General features: G+C 33.6%; 1 protein-coding gene across 2 annotated transcripts in view; it reads right to left on the bottom strand.

Annotated features, from left to right (window-relative positions):
* KIFAP3 (kinesin associated protein 3) overlaps positions 1–20893 on the bottom strand; it is a gene marked incomplete at its 3' end in the record, with an annotated part of 150485 nt that overhangs the window by 46207 nt on the left and 83385 nt on the right. For both annotated transcript variants that reach the window (XM_008695960.2, XM_040636200.1), the window contains 6 exon segments: positions 1788–1873; positions 6998–7096; positions 10632–10757; positions 11368–11533; positions 12052–12164; positions 13429–13537. In XM_008695960.2, coding sequence (XP_008694182.1) covers positions 1788–1873; positions 6998–7096; positions 10632–10757; positions 11368–11533; positions 12052–12164; positions 13429–13537 — 699 coding nt within the window.

Raw genomic sequence — 20893 nt, forward strand, 5'->3', positions numbered from 1 at the left:
CAGGTAAGTGTCCCACTCTTGATTTCAGCTCAGGTTGTGATCTTAGGGCCCTGGGATTGAGCCATGGGTCAGGCTCCATGCTCAGCAGGGAGTCTGCCTGGGATTCTCTCCCTCGGCCCCTCCCCCACGCTTTCTCTCTCTCTAAAATAAATAAATAAATCTTTAAAAAAAGAAAATAATATATAAGCCATGAAATTATTCTCTAGGAGTAATAAATATTCTCTATTTATAAGCCCTGTGAACAGGCGCCTAAATGCATGACACATCTGACTGGAGCAAGGATATGTAAAATTTCCTTATTTTAATTTAGAGATCAAAGCTAAAATGCCAATGTACTCATTTAGTTTTAAACCAGTAATGATAGGGACACCTGGGTGGCTCAGTCGGTTGTGTCCGACTCTTGATTTTGGCTCAGGTTATGGTCTTAGGGTTGTGAGATCGAGCCCTGCACTGGGCTCTGCACTGGGTGTGGAGCCTGCTTAAGATTCTCACTCTCTCTCTCCCCCCGTGTCCCTCCCCCACCTTACACATGTGCTCTCTAAGGAAAAAAAATGTTTAAACCAGTAATGATATACTCCGTCAAATCCAAAAAGCAGATGATATCAAATAAGATCAATTTCTAAAATAAAATGCAGGCAACTGACAAGAAGATACCTGATAGTGATTGTCTGATTTCATAATGAAATCACTAGTACAAATGCCAACTTAGAGGATTTCTAATAAAGTTGTTAACTGATTCCTTAAAATGTTATTCTGATCCTTTAAAAAGCTTAAGTTAAACTTTGAAAACTACTGAATAGGCTATATTCAAGAAGCTTTTTACAGGGTGAGTCAAAATAAAAAGTATTACTCCAGTCCAAAGAAGGAAGCAAGCAAGTTATGTGCAGCAGTATATGTCATAGGTGAAAAAAACATTTAAAGTAATCGAGTATATGGCACAATCCAGGTTCAAGGCCCAAGTCTAGGCAGAAGACCGTGGTGGGCATGAGCATGAGCATGATTTCTGAAGAAAAGTGTACACAGAGAGCAAGTTTCTAATCCAGGACTCAGATTATCCTTCTGATTATATTCCTTCCGTTATATATCCTTTAAAAAGTTCTACAGAGAGTGCCTGGGTGGCTCAGTCAGTTAAGTGTCTGCCATGATCTCAGGGTCTTGGGATTGAGCCCCACATCGGGCTCCCTGCTCAGGAGGGAGTCTGCTTCTCCCTCTCCCTCTGCCCTTCTCCCCACCCAACTCATGTGCTCACTTTCTCTCTCTCTCTCTCAAGTAAATAAATATAATATTTAAAAAATAAAAAGTTCTACAGTCACGAATAACATTATTTTTACAGGTTTCATCATTCCAAATCAACTTACAAAACAAGTATAAGCATATGACCAAAATCAAATCACCGAAATAATAACTGGCTTATTAAAAAAGTTTAATGGCCAAATTGCAGAATTGACTGTGTTGAGTTCTGGTAGAAATTCTCATCAAACTCCTGGTCCTATGCAATAATTTTCTCTGCAAAAGAGATGATTCGGACATGACATGTAGACTAAATCTAAAACTCTGAATATGTAAAAAAAAAACCCTGAAGGAGCCTAAACTTAAAAAGTTGAAAGTCAAAGGTCTTATGTTTAAAACATGAATTTAGTATCATTCTAAATTGTATTTTCAGAGTTTTACCAAAATACAAGTTTGCATTTACATGAAAAGCAAAATTCTAAACAGGTGTACAAAGACTTTTTTTCTCCCAAATGAAGACCATTATTATCCTTTGCATTAGAAGAAAAATTACTTACCGCTATAATATCTAATGTATTATCACAGACCTTTCGGATTTCATTATTTTTATCATGCATCAGATCTATGAGATATGCTGGAGCTTCTGAATAAAAGTGGTTAAAGATACAAACTGCATTTGGATTGAGGCTATTCAAGCATATTAGAAAATCCCACATTTCCCTAAATTCAAATGCTGCCTTGATATCTAACTTCAAATTTTAAAATAGAATCATTAATAAAAGATGACCAGAGACATTTAACATTTCATTTGTTTAAAAGACAGGGATAACAGAAATAAAAAAGAAAAAAAAACCCCACTAAATAAAAATGGGTAAAGAAAACAAAGCCAGTAAATCTCAGAAAGTACAAGACCCTGTTTTTGAAAACATGAAAATCATGAAAATAACTGAAGAGGGAGCTCTAGAGCTGCATAGCTGTAAAGCTTTCTTGATCACACTGGCCCACCTAAAAGTTCAGGAAAATTAATTTCACACAAAAATTGTAACAGAAAAGAATCACAGTCATATCTTGTATATGGTTACTATGAGAAAAATAAGACATTTTCACATAAAAAATGGAAGCTGCAACCTAATATTTAAAGAAAATAAAAGAATTTAAGTAAAGACGATATATGTAAAAGAACAGTATAAATCAAAATTGGAAAACTCAAATAATTCGGAAAAGAACTAAAAGTAAAAATCATTTCAGATATATAAGAACTAAATTTATAGTAATATATGAGTAAACAAAAACAACAGATAAAACTCCAAGAGAAATGGAAGGTAAAAAGGAAGAAAATTTGTAAAATTTAAAAATAAATAAAAAGAGAAAATATTAGAAAATGACAAATAGTAAAGGTAGGCAAAGAAGATCCAACATAACAGAAATTCCAAAGGAGACAACAAAAGCAATAAAACAGAACAAATAACTAAAAACTATAATTCAAGAGAACTTTCCTGAAATTGGGGGGGAGGGGGAAGAGAACGACATACTGAAAGATCACACTTGATACTTGGAAAAATCAATCAAAGATGATGAATACCATGTCAAATTCTAATAAAGCTACTTGGCTTTAAATAAAAAACAAACATTCCTCTGGTCTTACTGGCAAAAAGATCAAAGTCATTTATAAAGGAAAGAAAAGTAAATTGTCACCAGACATTATGACAGATACCAATAATTAGCAGACTACAGACTTCACACTGGCATCAATTCAGGCAAGAAGACAGTGGAAAAATACCTTTCACCTGCTGAGAAAAATAACTAGCAATCTAAAACTCCATATTCTGCTAAATTATTATTAAAGAAAAGATGCTAGTTATTTTCAGATAGAGATATATTTTATTATTCAGATATTCACTTAGCAGTATAAGAGAATGTAATAATGAAAGAAAACCAATAGAGAAATGGAATTCAAGAAAAAAGAGTAAACAAGGGAATAGGTCAACACATTATAAGTCTTAAAAAAGCACTGGTTTTTAAAAGGCAATAACTAAAATAATAATTCATTTTTAAATGTTATAAAAATGAGGTGAAATTATTATACTAGATAGTAAATAAAATGGAAGATGGGAGTGGAGACATTAGTCTTAGAAGTAGAGGGATGTGGTCCTTTAAAATTGGAGAGAATACATGTTGAAATTTGGGTTTAACTCCCAAAAGAAAAGAAATGGAATATATAAATATAACAAATAAGTAGGGGAAAAGGGAAGAATAAAAAAAAACTCAAATCAACCAAAAAACCTCAATGAATCTAAAAGAGGCAATGAAGAAAAACTTATAATCTCCAGTACAGTCAGTCTTGGTTAAAGTAGTATTTGAAACAGAAGCCACAGGTTTCTACCAAGAAACTTTAGCACATGTGTACAAGCACATGACATTCTTTGTAGCACTGATTAAAATGCCGAAAAATTTTTTATTAAGTTTCACAGCAAGTAGCAAAGACAGAGATTAGTCCACATCTTCTACACATCAGTGCTACTTACTATTTTTCTTGGGGGCAAACAAAGGACGTATTTAAAATATAGAAAAAAATACAGAACGATATATTCTCGGGGAGACTCTAAAAGGACCAAGTCAAATTTGGCTTATTTTCCCATTCTGCAATTTTTGGGATTCTGTGAAAATTAATTATTACAATAGCGCTGGTTCTCAATTTTAGATTCTCAATTCCTATCAACTGTGCTGAGAGCTATTTTAAATATTTCAAACATCTTAATATAAATCATATGTTTACCTAATATAAGTCTATACCAGCCATCTCAAACATCAAGTTTCTTTCATTCTGTTAAAAATAAAATAATGTTGATCAAATTCTCTAAATTTAAAACATGGGAAAAATAAATTGTTTATTGCCCAATAAATCTTTATTTAAAAATTTAAGTATATCAGTCATAGCAAAAATCACAATAAAATGCTTAAAATTATGGTGAAATATTTTAATAATTTCTAATTATGTGACAAAAGACAATAAGACATATTTAAATGTCACTGATATCAACAAAGTCCTGGATTTTGAACACCAAATCATTGGGCAAAAGCACTCTAGCAATCTTTACCCAATTTTAAGGCATGGATGAAAGCATCAGATCTAAGCACTATTCCTTGGTGCTTTTGTAAAATTTTGAATCAGATTTTTTATGTCCCATTCCTTCCACTATCAACATATTAAATTCTTCAGCATAACTATTTAAAAAGTACTCACTTCAGATCCAATGACTTAACAAAAATTGAACTTGGGAAAAAATAAAGTTACACTGAGAAGAAAAATCAAACATAAGTTGTCTTAATACTGTGACCTTTGATAATTTGGTACTGAGAGTACATTTTAAGCAGACAGACCAGGGTAGAGATGCTTATTCACTTATGCACGCTTATTCACTATGTACTAGTGCTCGATAGGCACTATAAATACTTAATTCTTCTTTAGTCCTCAAACCGTATATGGTGACATGTAAACAAAGGTAGTCTTTCAAAGAAGTTGCCTAAGAAAGCTATGCTTTCTCTTTAATGTTTTCTAACATGTGTTTCATGTTCAGAGATGCTCAACCCAGAAAAGCATATTAAAGTTTCCGAGAAGACCCTGTAGCAAGAAAACCTGTTTAATTCAGCGCATTCCCAACTCATTTATCACAGAACCTTTTTTCATTAAGCAACTATTAATACAAAAAAAAAAGTTCCATGGAACACCACTGGGGAAAGTGATGTTAACACTGCTGAAAAGAGTGTACTAGAATTTATTTTCCTGAGGGGGTCAGTTTATAAGCCACATTTAAAAAATATTTCTTTGTGATAAAAGAAGATCTCTCTGATGTGGCTGTTAAGGCAAAACGGTATTTGCATATTGATAGCCCATATCAAAAAGAATATTTCTCAGACAGACTTATTATTCTTCAGACTTGGCTCTTGGGAGACTTTATATGGCTCCAGAAATTAATCTTGTCCTCAAAAGCAAGGCAATTTCCTCCAAAGATGATACTTAAAGCATGTATCACTGGCTTTGAATATAACACTGAAGGAGCTGCCAAATGTTTTGAGCGATGACCAGGATCATTTAAAAAAAAAAAAAAGTCTCCCAAGGTATTAATTTTAAAAGGGCATTGACCATTTAGAGACATGTGTTCACTGACCAAACAAGTACTAACCACATGCCCGGTACTGTTAACTTTTGAGGATAAAGATGAGGAAGACTAAGCTGGTCCTTAAGCTTGAAGAGCTCAAAATCTTTTGGTAAAAACAGGCATACAAATATACAATTTAAAGTTCTTTATTGAAGGTAAAAATATGTTACTCCTACTGGGAAGGAGGGAGGCTTAACTGAGAAGATGGCTTATAAATCTGCCTTTGCTGAGCTGAGATCATTAGCTTAAGAAAGAGACAAATGCATTAGAGGCTGTTAAGGCACACGAGGAGGCAGTAAGGAGGGTCCGGTCTGATTTTGGTGTGCTAAGAGAAAACTGTGTATTATAGAGTTAAAGGGGCAACTTTGGAAAAATAGATTAAGGTCGAGCTAAATTTAGATTTTTCACATGGGTAATGAAGAACCTTACCAGTGGAGTTCAAAAGTAGATTTTTTTTTTTTTGGTACACCAGCAGATCACCATGATAAAACACACACACACACACACACACACACACACACACACACACTCAGTTTAGATACCACTTCCACTGCCAGCATTTCATGACATCCTCAGACTTGGTTATATATCCTCTCCTGTGCTGAATGCACATACCTTTATGACATTAATACACTGAACTATAATTTTATATTTCGTATTTACTTGTCCATCTCTTCAATTAGGCCATAAACAACTTGAGTACAGGGACTGACTTTTTTTTTTTAATATATCTAACACTTAAAACAGTAGCTGTTAGATGATTAGAACTTGGCAGATGTTGCATTATGAATAATTATGTATAGTAAAAGAGACAGCAGACACAATGTTCAGCTATGAGACTGGTGGATAGTACTTTTATTAGCCACTATGAATACAGAAGGTAGACTGTTTTTCAGGAAAGGATATTTGTATTACTGAGTATCCTTTTGAATGTAATAATGATAAACTATCACTTACTATCTCTGTTTGTTGGAAACAACTACAGGCACTTTAAGTTCATCAGTACTTAACAAGAGTTGTATAAGGCAGGGGGTCTTCATTTTAATAATATTATGGCCATTTTATAGATGAAAGATTTTATGCTCAAGGGAGATTAGGTAACTTATACAAGGTCCTGCAGCTTTTAAGTGGCATTGATTACAATGCTCTTTAGATAGGTGGAAGATACCCAGATTGCGGTTAGCAACAAATGCCTGGGACCCAAGAAAGAGATTTTGAAGATATTAAATACTTAGTATATAGCTGATAGCTGATGTCATGGGAACAGATATATTTTCCCATGTAGAGTGAACATGGTAAGATTGAAAGAGTACTAAGGACAGTCTGAGGAACATCTGATATTTAAGTTAATAGAGAAGGCAATTTGATGTGTTTGTTAAGTTCTTGGGAATCACAGCCTGACAAGTTAATAGAATTGTTTGCAAGATGCTACCTATATACTGATTTGGGGCCAACAGCTTCCATAAAAAATACCTTGCCTTCTAAAATTATTTTGAAGCTTGATATTTCCTACATTATTTGTACATATGCTAGAAAAAATACCTAAAGATGCATTTTTTTCTGAGTATGTGAAATGTCATTATCTATTGTAAACGTTAAAAGGATACGTGTTTCCTTGATTATGACATCTCTCGTGGCTTGGTGGAAAACCATCTGGTAGAAGACGTAAATTATCTGACATACAAATTCATCATCTTCTTGTTGAGCTGAAAGGAAGCAGAACACTTCAAGTGAAAGAATACTATAGTTATATATAAAATTGAAAAACATTGACTGGAATAGTGGAGAATGAGAAAAGTAAGAGTGACAGGAGACAGGTAAAGGACAACCAGTTTACATTATTTGTAATACATGGGTGGCATATGCGATTTATATCTTTATTTAGGTATTTTTTCTAAATTCCATGATGATGATCAGTGCGGAAATTTGTAACATATTTTTAGAAGCTTTAGTAATTTTGATTACAGTTCAACTAAATAGGTTAAATTACTTTGAAATACAAAGATAAAAAATAAGATTTTGAAAAAGAGAAATTATATCAGCTCTGAGTTTAAACCAGACTACTTGAGATTGTCTCAAAAGATCAGGTTGTACTTAGAAAGAACGGAAGGCCAAGACTGGTTTAAGAACACGGTAACAGTGCTTCTCTGTAATTCTCGCTATATTTTGCCCAGAGGTATAAAGATATTATTAAATTAACTTCTACGTCCCCAATGTGACTTGGTAACACTTACTAACACTTGTTTTTTGGTTTGGCCCATCATAAGAATTTTAAAACAATTCTAATTTGTGAAATAAATCTGGTTCTATATTTTTTGTCTGTATAATATTGACTTTACATGAGAAAAACAGTTCTTAAAAAAAATCACACCTTCTGAATTCTCAGTTTTTGGTAGAAAAACTAAAAAGAGGTATTATTCTTGAATAATGTTAGCAAAATTCAATTTTACGTATTGTCATGAAATAATGAGTTATTTCAGTTTTAATCAAATTGATTATAATAGTAAAAATGTTATATAATCACAAGGGTAATTAATGTTTAATATCATATAAAGAATAGTTTAACAGAATAGTTGATGTCCACTGATTAATATGTAATGGCAAAAGCAAACTCATAGAAATCTAATTTTTAGGTGCTGGTTTGAAATTTGATTTATTAACAGTTTTTTGTCAACTCTTGCAACAGTTCAATGATATCTGTTAGACACAGATTTACAGGTCAACAGAGCATCTAACTAGTTGTGTAGAAGAAATTGTAGGCCCCTTAAAGTCCAAAGGATTTCCCTCACTTACTTGCCAATGTACCACTCTCCCAGACTACTTGGGCTAAAATTCCATTAATTACTCTCTTGGTATACAGTGTTCCCTCACTTAATCCCAAGGCTTTTAATCATGAAAACCCATATATTTCTTTATTTTATTTTGTTATTGAAGTATAGATGACATATGTTATATTCATTTCAGGTGTACAGCAGTGATTCGACAGTTCCATGTATCACTCAATGCTCACCATGATAAGTGTAGTCACCACCTGCCACCTTATGTTATCACAGTATTATTGACTATATTCCCAGAAATCCATGTAGTTCTTAAAAAGAGAGTTATATAGCCTCTGCTTATGATAAGCTTACAGCAGAGAACATTAAAACATAGTAAAACATGGTGAGCTGACTCTGTCAGCTTGCTTTATATGTATCTCGGCTCTCTCAATCATAATCAATGTGGAACAGCAATTCAAGAAGACAAGTCAGTTGTTTCAACTTTCTCCAGCTCATCATGAAATCCTCATTCTCACTCTGCCAAATACATTGTTTTCACTTACACCTCCCAACTACCTCTCTTTTAATTATTTCTAATCTGAAAACTCCTGGCTATGAGAAGGGTGGACCAAAGTAAATGTAGGAACACTTCAAATATGAAGGTATTATCTCTAGATGACCTATTAAAATGCATTATGTTAAGAAACTTACAAATCAAATTTTTAAAAATTCAAAAGACTTAAATAGGTACTTAACTTTATTAGCCATAACTAACTGGCCAATAAATACAAACAGGTACTTAATTATTAGTCATCAGGGAAATGCAAATTAAAACCGCCACTCTGAAGGCTACATTTAAGGGACCAATAATGTCCAGATATGGGGGTGATGTAGAAGAACTGGAACTTTTGCACATTGCTGGTGGGACTGAAAATTGGCACAACTACCTTGAAAAACATATTGGCATTATTTACTAAAGCCAAACATAGGCGGACTATTATGACCCAACAATTCTACTCCTAGGCCTATGTCTAATAGGAATGAATACATATATGCACCAAATTAAAGGTCTAAGAATGTTCACAGGAACATTATTTATAATAGCATTTCTCCCATCAAAAAAACCCCATTGTCTACCAATAGTAGAATACAGCATAGTATACAGCAATGAGAAGAAACACACTTCTGTACACAACACAGATGAACCTCCCATTCTAATGTAAGGCAAAATCCCCTGGATTCTATTTATATAAAGTTCAAAGCCTGGCAGAAGTAATCTATATGCAATAAAAGGAAGGATAGAAACCAATTTGGAGAGGGTGATAAGGACTGGGAGGTGGCACAGTAGGGACTTTTAGGGTGATGGTGATGTTTTATTTCCTTATGTGAATGTAAGTAACATGGGTGTGCTCACTTTGAAAAAACATTGAGCTATATTTTGTATTTTTATGTATGTTATACTTCAAAATAGTCTATTGAAAATAATACAAATTGCACATATATTATATTTGTACAGGAAAGACTGAGATTAGAGTGTCTTTTTAGGTTTCCCATACCTTGCAAAATTTCTATGTAAAAGACCTAACCCCAAATGTGACTCTAATTTGGAGACAGGTCTATAAGGAAGTAATTAATGTCAAATGAGGTCATAAAGGTGGAGTCCTGACCCCACAGGATTAGTATCCCTAAAAGAAGAGATACAGAGTGTTGTGCATGTGCTTGTACTCTCTCGCTTGTGCTCTCTGCCCTGTGGGGATGTGATGACACATCAAGAAGGTGGGCTTCTGGAAGCCAGGAAGAAAGGCCTTATGAGGAACCAAACTGGCTGGCACTTTGATCTTGAACTTCCCAGCCTCCAGAATTATGAGAAAATATTTTCTTTTGTTTAGGCCACCCAGTCTATGGTGTTTTGTTATGGCAGCCTTAGTACACTAACAAAAGGTTCTGGAGAACTTGACGGTAATAGAATAACATTAGATTCAGATAGATTTTGTATGCTATGTGGTAAACAATGAATCCTGGCCCCTAAAAAACAATACAAAGGTTAGGGAAAAACTCTATCCAGGCCTCATTGTCCAATACTGTAACCATAGCCACTGTGGCTAATTAAATTAAAATTAAATACAAAATCCAGATTCTCAGTCCCAATAGCCACATTTCAAGTACTCAACAGCCACATGCGTTGGAAAGCACAAACAGAGAACATTTTCTTCATTACATAAAGTTTAGAGGACAATACTGGACTTAGGAGGGAATAGGATGCTTAGATGAGCTTCCAAATTAACCTTTCTGATTAGAAATCAAGATATTAAAAAAAGGGTTTGCACAAGATAGGAAATCTGATTCAATCAACACAAAGCTCAACAGAAAGAAGAAAAGATAGAATATTAGTATTTTATGATTGAAGATCTTTTATATTTAAAAGTGTAAACTAATATCCTGTTTATATATTAACATAAAAATAAAATAAATTATAATTTACCATTTAGCAATTCAATGAGTGCAGGGATTATCCCAGATTTGGCTAGCAGTGCAGCGCAAGAGTCATCCATAGACACAGTTCCAATCATTATTACCACTTCTAAAACAAGGTCATCTTCTGCAGCACCTAGTCATGTCAAAACCACAGAAAGTTTTCAATGAAATGTCCTGATCCATTTATATTACCAAAATTTCAATGCCCAGAAGAGATACTGTAAGCTATTAAATCAGTGCTTATAAATCCTTACTTAACATGCTTATAAATTTGTCCTTTTCCCCACATTTCTAAGCTCAATGAAGACAATTCATAGTGGTGGGGTAGGGCAGTAGAGAAGTAAAGATACATTTTTGAAAATATAAATGAATGACAATGTAAACACAGAAAACAGAAGACTCATTTGAATGGCTCAAAGAACTTTCTGTGTGCATGTGTATGCATATATAGAGAGATATGGTATTTGGTAATTTTAAAAAGACAGGATTAAAAAAATAAGCAGGATAGGGAAGGGAAACTAATATCAAGAAAATATATTGTTAGGAAAAAGAATACATCTATATAAGAGGAGACATAGTGACCACCTTTTTGGGAAGAAGAAACTAAAACTAGAGCTGAAACTCAAGGTGTAGGAAGAAAATGTGTTACCTAATATAATACTGGTCACAAAATACTGCTGAGCAGCCTTACCCACAACAGAAAGAAATAATGATTATGCAAAAGGGAAATACTTAGCACAGACCTGGTTTTAATTTATCCTTGAGGTATGGAACTAACTTGTATTCCTTAAGAACCAATTCCCAGTCTAAGTCTGGAATGGTCAAATTTGCAAGAGTTCCCAAACATTCAATCACAAACTCCTCTTCCTCGTCATTAGAGATCTGGGCTGCAAGGTCCCCAACATAATCCTAAATAAAATAGAATTTTAATACAAATTTAAAATATGATTTCTGCAGAAGAACTGATCTGATAATGCAAACCACTGGAAGAAAAAAAGGAGTATCAAACATGATTCTTGTTTTAATAATCTTAAGCCAAACTGCTACAGGAGCCATTGGTTTAAAATTTATTTATTTATTTTTAAGTAATCTCTACATGGGGTTCAAACTCACAACCCTGAGATCAAGAGCTGCATGCTCTTCCAACTGAGCCAGCCAGGTGCCCCAGAAGCCACTGGTTTAAAAGGCAAGAAAATTGGAGTGAGGATGGAAGGGTTAGAGGTAGGGATCATAAAACGAAAACAACTTTAAAACTTAGATTGGGATTTCAAGAAGCTAAACTTACAAGGAAGTTGGTAACAAAAGAAGCAACTTAGGTCATGAGTTCATATTTGATAAGAGTTCAATTAGAGTTTTATTTCTAAATGTAGCACTTTAAAACTTTAATTCTCAGGCTATTTTAATAGACAGAGAGAAACTATACTTACAATAAATAAATTTTTAGTTGGTCCATCATGCTGGGAAATGTTCCTAATCATTTTCATCAGCAACGGATCCTTGAACTTCAGAGCCCTCTTCATGAGCATCTTCAGCCCATTTCCTACAAAAAACCAGAAAACTCCTCCAATAGAATTAAGGTTCATTTAAGTTTAATGATTTTTTGTTGTTTATAATTCTCAAAAAAACCCCCCAATTTACACATGGTTAAAATGCATGAATCTTAAGTGTACAATAAATTAATTTTGATAAATTTATGCCCCTGGATAATTCATACCCTTATCAAGATATAGAATATTTCCATTCACTCCAGAAAGTGCCCCTTCTCAGTCAATTCTCTTCCCCAAATGTAATCGCTTCTCTTCTCCTTTTCCTCTTCTTCCTCCTCCTGTTTTCCTTCTCTTTCTTCTTTTTAAACATAGATTAAGTTTACCTGTTCTAGAATTTCACATAAATGGCATTACATAATATGGTGCTCTTTTGTGTATGGAACAGGAACTACGAATTTTAAAAATGTAAATACTTTTCGACCCAGAAAAGTTGTATTTCTAGGAATTTATCCTAAAAATGTAAAAATGAAAATTTGAAAAGTTTCAGAGAAAGGAAAATTACTGCAGCGTGCTTTGTTACAGAATAGAAGTGGCAACAAACTAAATATCCAAAATATCTGATTAAATTCTAGAAAATCCTTTAATGGATTATTTTGCAGCTATTAGCAATTATGTTTTATAAAAGTATTTAATCACATGGAATAAGATTCAAGATATTACTACCTTAGGAAAAGTCACCATATACAGATAGAAAAACCCCATTTTAGTTAAAAAATATATAGAAGCATTGCACCAATATTTTACCTATCATTATCTCTGTATAGCGAGAGTAGAGCTTTTAATTTTTAACTCATTTGTCCTTTTTTTCCCCTTTAAAACAAACACGTATACTTTTCAAATAAGAAAAAACTATTGAGGATACTGGAATATCATAATGAATGACAAGCTATTTTACGAAGTTATTACAGAAACAAATACCTAATATATATTTTTCTACTGACTTATCTTACACGGTAACAGACTGTTTTCCAAATAAAAAGTTCTGTTTCATCTAGAAATGTTTTTAAAATTCAAATTTCAATTAAGGATAACTAAATCCTGGTTTACAAAATGTTACCAAAGGGTGTTTCTACTCATGATATAAGAGTATTTATTCTGAATCTATTTAACCTTCAAAGATTAGAGTTATAATTTTTAAAACTATTTAAAAATAGTATTTACAGAGCTAGTATAATTCTTAATTCCTAATTATTTCTTTTCCATCATTTGCCAGTTGCCATCTGACAGATGTTATCTCCGAAGCTCAAAGGCACTAACCTTCACAGATAAGCTGTACATTCCTTTTGTTAGCAGCAAGATTAATGCAGAAAGAAATGAGTTCCAAGTCAATTCGTTCATCTGAACATTCAAACAGCATCTTCATTAACTAGCAAAAAGCACAGGGAATATTTTATTCAAAAAAACAAAAACATTAGAAGTATTTTATTACAATGTGTTATCTTAGATCATATGTTGGGAATAATATAATACAATTATATTTCAACTCATGAAGTGGTAGGCTGTCACTACTGACTAACTGAATGGACGGTTAATGAACTACAAGATGTTTGGTATTAAATATAAACTACCAAGTACTTGGAGAATACAAGAGGAATATTAGATACAGCCTTCGCATTTAAAGAATTAAAAATATTGTATAGAAGTAGGGCATTCTGAGCAAAGAAAATAGCTTGTGCACAGGTTACAAAGCAAGGAAGAACAAAAGAAGGCAAGCACGGTTGCAGTGAGTGAAACAGTCTTCAGAGATATGGTAAAAGCCAGATCATTCAGGGTCTTGAAGTACATGTTAAAGATGTGGGGCTTCATTATAAGGATAATGGGAAGCCCTTAAAGGCTTCTAAATAAGTAAAATGTCAGGAAAAGATTTGTATTTCAAAATGATCTGGCCAGTGTGGAAAATAGACTGATACAGAATAAGAAAAGGTGGGAAAACCAGATAGGAGACTAGAAGAAAAGTCCAGGCAAAATGATGACTACTTGCGCTAGGTGGGGCCGTGGGGGTCGAGATAAAAGGCTGGATTAGAGATATATTTAGGAATGAGAATCAAAATGGGATTTAATAACTGACTAGATGTTGGGGTTAGGGGAGAGGAAGGGTCAAAATGACTCCCAGATTTGGGCACTGAGCAACAACATGGATGGTGGTGCTAACATTTACCAAACAAGAAAAACTAGAGTAGAACTTTATTTTATTTTTTTAAATATTTTATTTATTTGAGAGAGAGAATGAAAGAGAGAGCATGAGAGGGGGAGGGTCAGAGGGAGAAGCAGACTCCCTGCTGAGCAGGGAGCCCGACTCGGGGTCCGAGGACTCTAGGATCATGACCTGAGCTGAAGGCAGTCACTTAACCAACTGAGCCACCCAGACACCCTAGAGTAGAACTTTAAAGGGAAGATAGTAATATTGGTTTTATGCTGAGTTTAATAAGCTGTCTATGTGATAGTCTGGTGCACATATTCAGTAGAAGTTATAAATGCAACCCTGAGTTTAGAAGAAATGTTTGCACTGGAGATTTAGGAATTATCATATATGGTTGATGACTGAAGCTGTAAACTGGATCCAATCATTTGGGCATGGGTAGAAAATGAGAAAAGAACTCTATTAATGATAAGAGAAAGAGAAGGTGGGTCTGAAAAGCAGCAATCAGAAAAGTAGAAATGTAGGAAAAAGTAGGCTACCTATCTATCAGTAATCTAGATTTGTCACGATGAGAGACAGTTGCTATATTAAAGGAGAAATGAACAAACTTTATGCTATAGGTTTGAGAAGCTAGTCTTCTATTATTGGTAAATCAGCAGTTTAACTTAGTGTATATTATGTAAAGATATTTTCCTCTAAGTCAAATTGCTAAGACATAGGGAAGTCAATCCTACAATTTATTACCTAGGGATTTCTTATGTCTTGTCTCAGAGCAATACCTTTTCATGCCTTTGTGAATCCAGCACAGTGTCTTATTACAGTAAGTGAATAATAACTATTTGTTGACTGGTTAGACCCTATTCTGTTAAATCTTGTTTTAATTATTCTCTACATTAGTTTCAGATAGCTTTTAATTTTCAAAAAGGATATATGGTCAACACACAAAAATCAATTGTATTTCTATGTGCTAGCAATGAACAACTGGAAACCAAAATTAAAAACACAGATCCAGAGCGCCCCGGGTGGCACAGTCCAATATGCGTCTGACTCTTGGTCTCAGCTCAGGCCCTGATCTCAGGGTTGTGATATTGAGCTCTGTGCTCAGCCACAGAGTCTGCTTGACTTTCTCTCCTTCTCCCCTTGCACCCCCCCAACTCTCTCTCTCTAATAAACAAATCTTAAAATAAAATAAAATAAAATAAAATAAAATAAAATAAAATAAAAACACAGATCCACTTACAATTGCTCCAAAAAATTATACCTCGGTAGGTATAATCCTAACAAAACTATACTTTTATATATATACTCTATGCTGAAAACCACAAAACACTATGGCAGGTTAATAGCTGGCAATGTATTGTGCCTTTTTCCAGAGGACAGCTCTTTAACCACAAATGTTGCTACTAATGGAATCTTTATATAAAGAATCATTAACACTAATAATATTACAGAATAAAAAAATTCTATGGGAAAATTAAAATAATCTTAATCCATTGGATATGCATTTAGCAGATTTTGCTACCCAGCTATATATTAACTACCAATTAAAAGTAAATTATAAATTAATAAAAATGTAGGTGACAATCCCCTAATTAATGTAATTAGTATGTTTTTCATTCTCTAATTAAAAGCTTACTATAGATTTTTCCAAACTTTCATACAGGCAAGAAATTTCTTTGCAGTAATAAAAATCTGTTACAGCAAGGCAAAATTTTATCTGTTGCTATTTACTTGAAATTAACCTTGTAGTATGAAAATTGCCCTTACAAATGGGGTTAGAAGTGATCTGGTTAGAAGCTGAAGGGTTATGTTTTTTGTTTTGTTTTTGGTAATTTTCATGTTAAATTCTGTGGTGAAGTAATCAGAAGCTAGATTTTTTAAAAATAACGCAGTTTGAAATCTTATCCAACTACCCCCCCTCCAAATCAAGAGAAATTAGGACTAAATGTGAATGAAATGTATCATGATATAGAATTAGTTTTTCATAATAGGAAAGAGAAACACTTCAATTTTAATTAAAGCATTCACATGGGAATAACGAAAATAATAGTTTCGTTCAAACTCCATGTGCAACATTATGTCTCTAATTTGATTGCTACCCATGGCACTTCAAAAGTAAGTGTAATTGCTGACAACTAGGAAATATTAAAACTAGATTTGTCCTGTTTTAACTATGTCCATTGTCATCTTTTACTAATTTAACAGGAAAGCACTAAAAGGGCTTCAGCCTGTGCAATGAAGAGGCAATAGTGTTCAATCAGACAAGTCCCATATTGAGTATCAGATACCAAAGACCCAAGACTGAAATCACTGTGTCTAGACTCTCTGGCACCTGACTTCACTTATTTACCAGTGACCAGAGGCCAACCCCCACAGCTCTCTGTATTCACATACACCTCTACTGCCCCCATCCCCCCACCCAAACATCTTTGAATGATTATGGCAGAACTTTGCATGCCTCAGGAATCTCTTCTGACTGGCTACTCCCTAACTCTGCTGTTTGAAGTGATGCTCTGGTTTCTGAACTTCAGCAGATAATGGCAGGCAGGAGCAAAGGGGGCTGTCAGAAAGAACGTTTACCAGCATTCAGCTAAAAAGAAGCATGTAGATCAAAGAGGGGCCAAATAGGACAACTGTGGTGGAAAACATGTGGATCACTATGCAGATTCTTACACACTGTTCTGGGTAAAATATTAAATAACACCATGACATCATTACCTAAACATGTACTTTGATTGCCCATTCTAATACCAATAAATATTTTTATACGCATCTGGATGGCATTTACACCTATTTAAACAGAACATGCATCTTAGAGGTCTAAATAACAATGAACTGTTAATGTGTACTTTTAACTATTATTACAATACAACTATTAACTCCTGGTTATCCCCAAGTTTGCTTACCTGAAACAATTCACCCACTGAGACCATTAAGATCATACATAAAGTCAGCCTTGCCCTAGACCCCAAATTTTGCAGAATGGTAACATAATAGGGGAAAAAATTAGAATATACTGGATAATTAGAGGCACTAAAGTACAAAAGAAGAAAAGCAATATAATATTGGGAGATTATGAGGCATATTGAACATACAATCACTTACTCTTGAGTGTTAAATAATTTACAAAAAAACTCTTAATTACAGATCTCTCTTATAAAACATATATAAAAAAGGCAGTATTTAAACTGGACTATGAATGGATCCAAAATAATGTGAATGATTTGATATTTTACTAGTAGTACCTTACTTTTGTATAGCATTTTAGGGTTTATAAAGCCCCTTTACAAAAATATGTAATGTAATTAAAGAATATGACCATATTCCACATTTTTTTTGTCATTGAAATGAATATGGATGACTACTGAACCACTGCTTTCCTACTTTCAAAGTTATTTTAGGCTTTTCATTTGAAAATCATTTGCAATACCTGACAGTCTTTACTAAACAAAACTTTTTATTTTTTATGCATATGTAATTAATGTGCATAATTTCAAAGTTAACCAAGTATTACATTAACTCTAAGATCCAAACCTCAGATACACCTTTATTTAATAAGTAGATTAATCAGTTGCTGTCACAAATAGTTAATTTTTAAATTTTTTTAAAGATCTTCTATTTTGGGGCACCTGGGTGGCTCAGTCAGTTGAGCATCTGCCTTTGGCTCAGGTCATGGTCCCAGGGTCCTGGGATCGAGCCCCACGTTGAGCTCCCAGCTCAGCGGAGAACCTGTTTCTCCCTCTCCCCCCTGCTTGTGCTCTCTCTCTCAAGTAAATAAAATCTTTAAGAAAAGGATAAAAGATCTTTTATTTTTATTTTTTAAAGATTTATTCATTTAGAGAGAGAGAGAGACCAAGAGAGAAAGAGAGAGCACGAGCAGGGGAGGGGCAGAGGGAGAGAGAGAGAATCCTCAAGCAGACTCAACACTGAGTGTGGAACCTGACGCGGGGCTTGATCTCAGAACTGAGATCATGACCTGAGCTGAAACCAAGAGTTGGATGCTTAACCAACTGATCCACCCAGGAGTCCCAAGACTTCATTTTTAAGTAATCTCCACACCCAATGTGGGTCTTGAACTCACAACCCTGAAATCAAGAGTCACACACCCTACTAACTGAGCCAGCCAGGTGTCTCAATAAATAGTTTAAAAACTAGTTTTAAAATCATTAATTTGAGTAGACACTACCTCTGAAAGGAGTATCTTTTTTAACTTGGGAAGGAAGTTTGGAAATTGCAATTTAATCCCAGATTTCCTTTCCATGATTCTGTTATTCTATAATGAATTTGGGACTGGATGGCAACCAAGCCATGTCAAATTTTCCTTAAATATGTCAAAACTGAGCCCTATGAAGTACAAGTTATAGGATACGTAGCACTTCAGGACCAAATGTATTCAAGAGTATCATTTGGTTTCTTAAAATATGGCCTCATACTAAAAAGCTTCAGGATGTTTATGATGTAATTTGGTAACATCACCACACTATTCCTATAAGGGTTGAATTTTTATAAAAAAATAATAAAGAATGTTGACTACTAAATGAGTTTTAGAAGATTTTGCTCATGAAATATAGTTCATAAGTGTTCTAAAAACTCCCATTGCAGAAATGTTTGATGTTAGAAAATTATGTCAAGTAAACATGCATGAATATTGTTCTTGAAAAGGTATGGGAGAATTTTCTACATACAAAGTTTTCAACTGCAATAATGATGTGGCAGAAATGACCTAAACAGTCTCTTCTTTCTACTTCTTTATTTAAAATAAAGTTTTATGTTTGAAATTATACATTCTAAAAGAGGATAATTCCAAATTGAAGATTCAACAAAATAAGTTTCTGTCCCTTTTTATTTTACATTTATTTCTTTTTTTATTTAGTGTTATTTTCTTTAAAATCTAATCTGGATAAAAACAGTCAATCTAGACAAGAATATTATTCTTTTTTGGCTGCTTTCCAATTCATATCCTGTAGTCAATGAAGTTCTGACACTAAATGGGATTGGAAAAGGAACACCCTTTGAAACTGTAAAGCAGAAACCCTTGGAACATATGGAGTGAGACTGTAGTAAATCACCTGTAATCTCCCTTTGACATGGCTACTCTTTTATTGAAAACTTGTTTGACAGAGAGTTTGATTACACTTTGCATGGGCTACAGTCTGACATGTGTTATCTCTATAAGAAGCCTTGCTTTGTGAGGTAAGATATGCTGTATATTCTTTGAAGAATATCTATTTCCTATAAACATAATTAGTTCCTCCTTTTGATATAAAAGGCTAAGAAATTACCCTTGAGAGTTTATTAGTTTTTTAATATCATGTAGATAAGGTATAAAATTCTGGAATAGAAAATCAATTTCAGAACCATCTCACTAATTTGGGATGAATAAAAAGATGGGCAATAAGAATAAAAAGAGAAATTATGGCCTATTTTTTACTACATATAAATTATCTTTCAAGTAATATACACTTAATAATTTACATCAGGCTAATGAGGAATTGCCTAGTTAGTTTAAATAGTAAGTATAACTTACTATTTATATTCTTCTAAAGTGTTTTTTAAAGTGGTATTTTTATTGTTTACTATATATCCTGCAACTTTGCTTTTTCTATTTTAGAAAAACATTTTTTTTTTAAGATTTTATTTATTTATTTGACAGAGACAGAGACAGCCAGCGAGAGAGGGAACACAAGCAGGGGGAGTGGGAGAGGAAGAAGCAGGCTCATAGTGGAGGAGCCTGATGTGGGGCTCGATCCCATAACACTGGGATCACGCCCTGAGCCGAAGGCAGACGCTTAACCGCTGTGTCACCCAGGCACCCCTAGAAAAAAATTTTATAAAAAATAATGTAATATTAAAAACCAGCCCAACCAGGGTTCCATTCATCAGATATTCAAATTAGTGGAGCTCAGTTTAATAAAGATTGATGGCACAATAGTGATTCTGTGAAGGAAAATTCCCTAAGAGTTTAAAATGTGTATAATATGTATACAATTTCTACCCTTACAATATAATCCATATAAAAAAAATCACTAAACTCCTTCAAGACAAAGAGACCTAACATATGAAATACATCGAGCAAGTGAGTCACAGCAAAATCTTTCTTAAGAACAGTACTATAAAGATAAAAGAATTTTGATAAAGCATTTGCCTATTAGAGAACACAAAGCATTTAAAATCATCGAGCATAAATAAAATGAAAGGGCAAAGTTAGGAAATATTTGAAATATCAGAAAGAATTAAAATAGTTATTTCATATTTAGATCTCATTTATCAATCCTAAAAATATTAACGTGTCAATGGAAAAATTGGTAAAGGACATGAATAAATAATTTATAAATAATGTGGATAATAAACATACAAAAATGTTCAACCTCATCACTATTCATGGAAATGAAAATAAAAGGAAACAGAGACACTCCATTTTTAGAGAAATGGTATTAGTCAGTATGCTAAAAGTGAAATGCTAGTACTAACTGCCCAAGTGTCCATCAATAGAAGAATGGATAAAGAAGATATGGTGTGTAGGTGTGTGTGTGATGGAATATTACTCAGTTATCAAAAAGAAAGAATTCTTGCCATTTGCAA

This window comes from Ursus maritimus, unplaced genomic scaffold, assembly GCF_017311325.1.
Source record: "Ursus maritimus isolate PB19 unplaced genomic scaffold, ASM1731132v1 scaffold_2, whole genome shotgun sequence".
Lineage (NCBI taxonomy): Eukaryota > Metazoa > Chordata > Mammalia > Carnivora > Ursidae > Ursus > Ursus maritimus.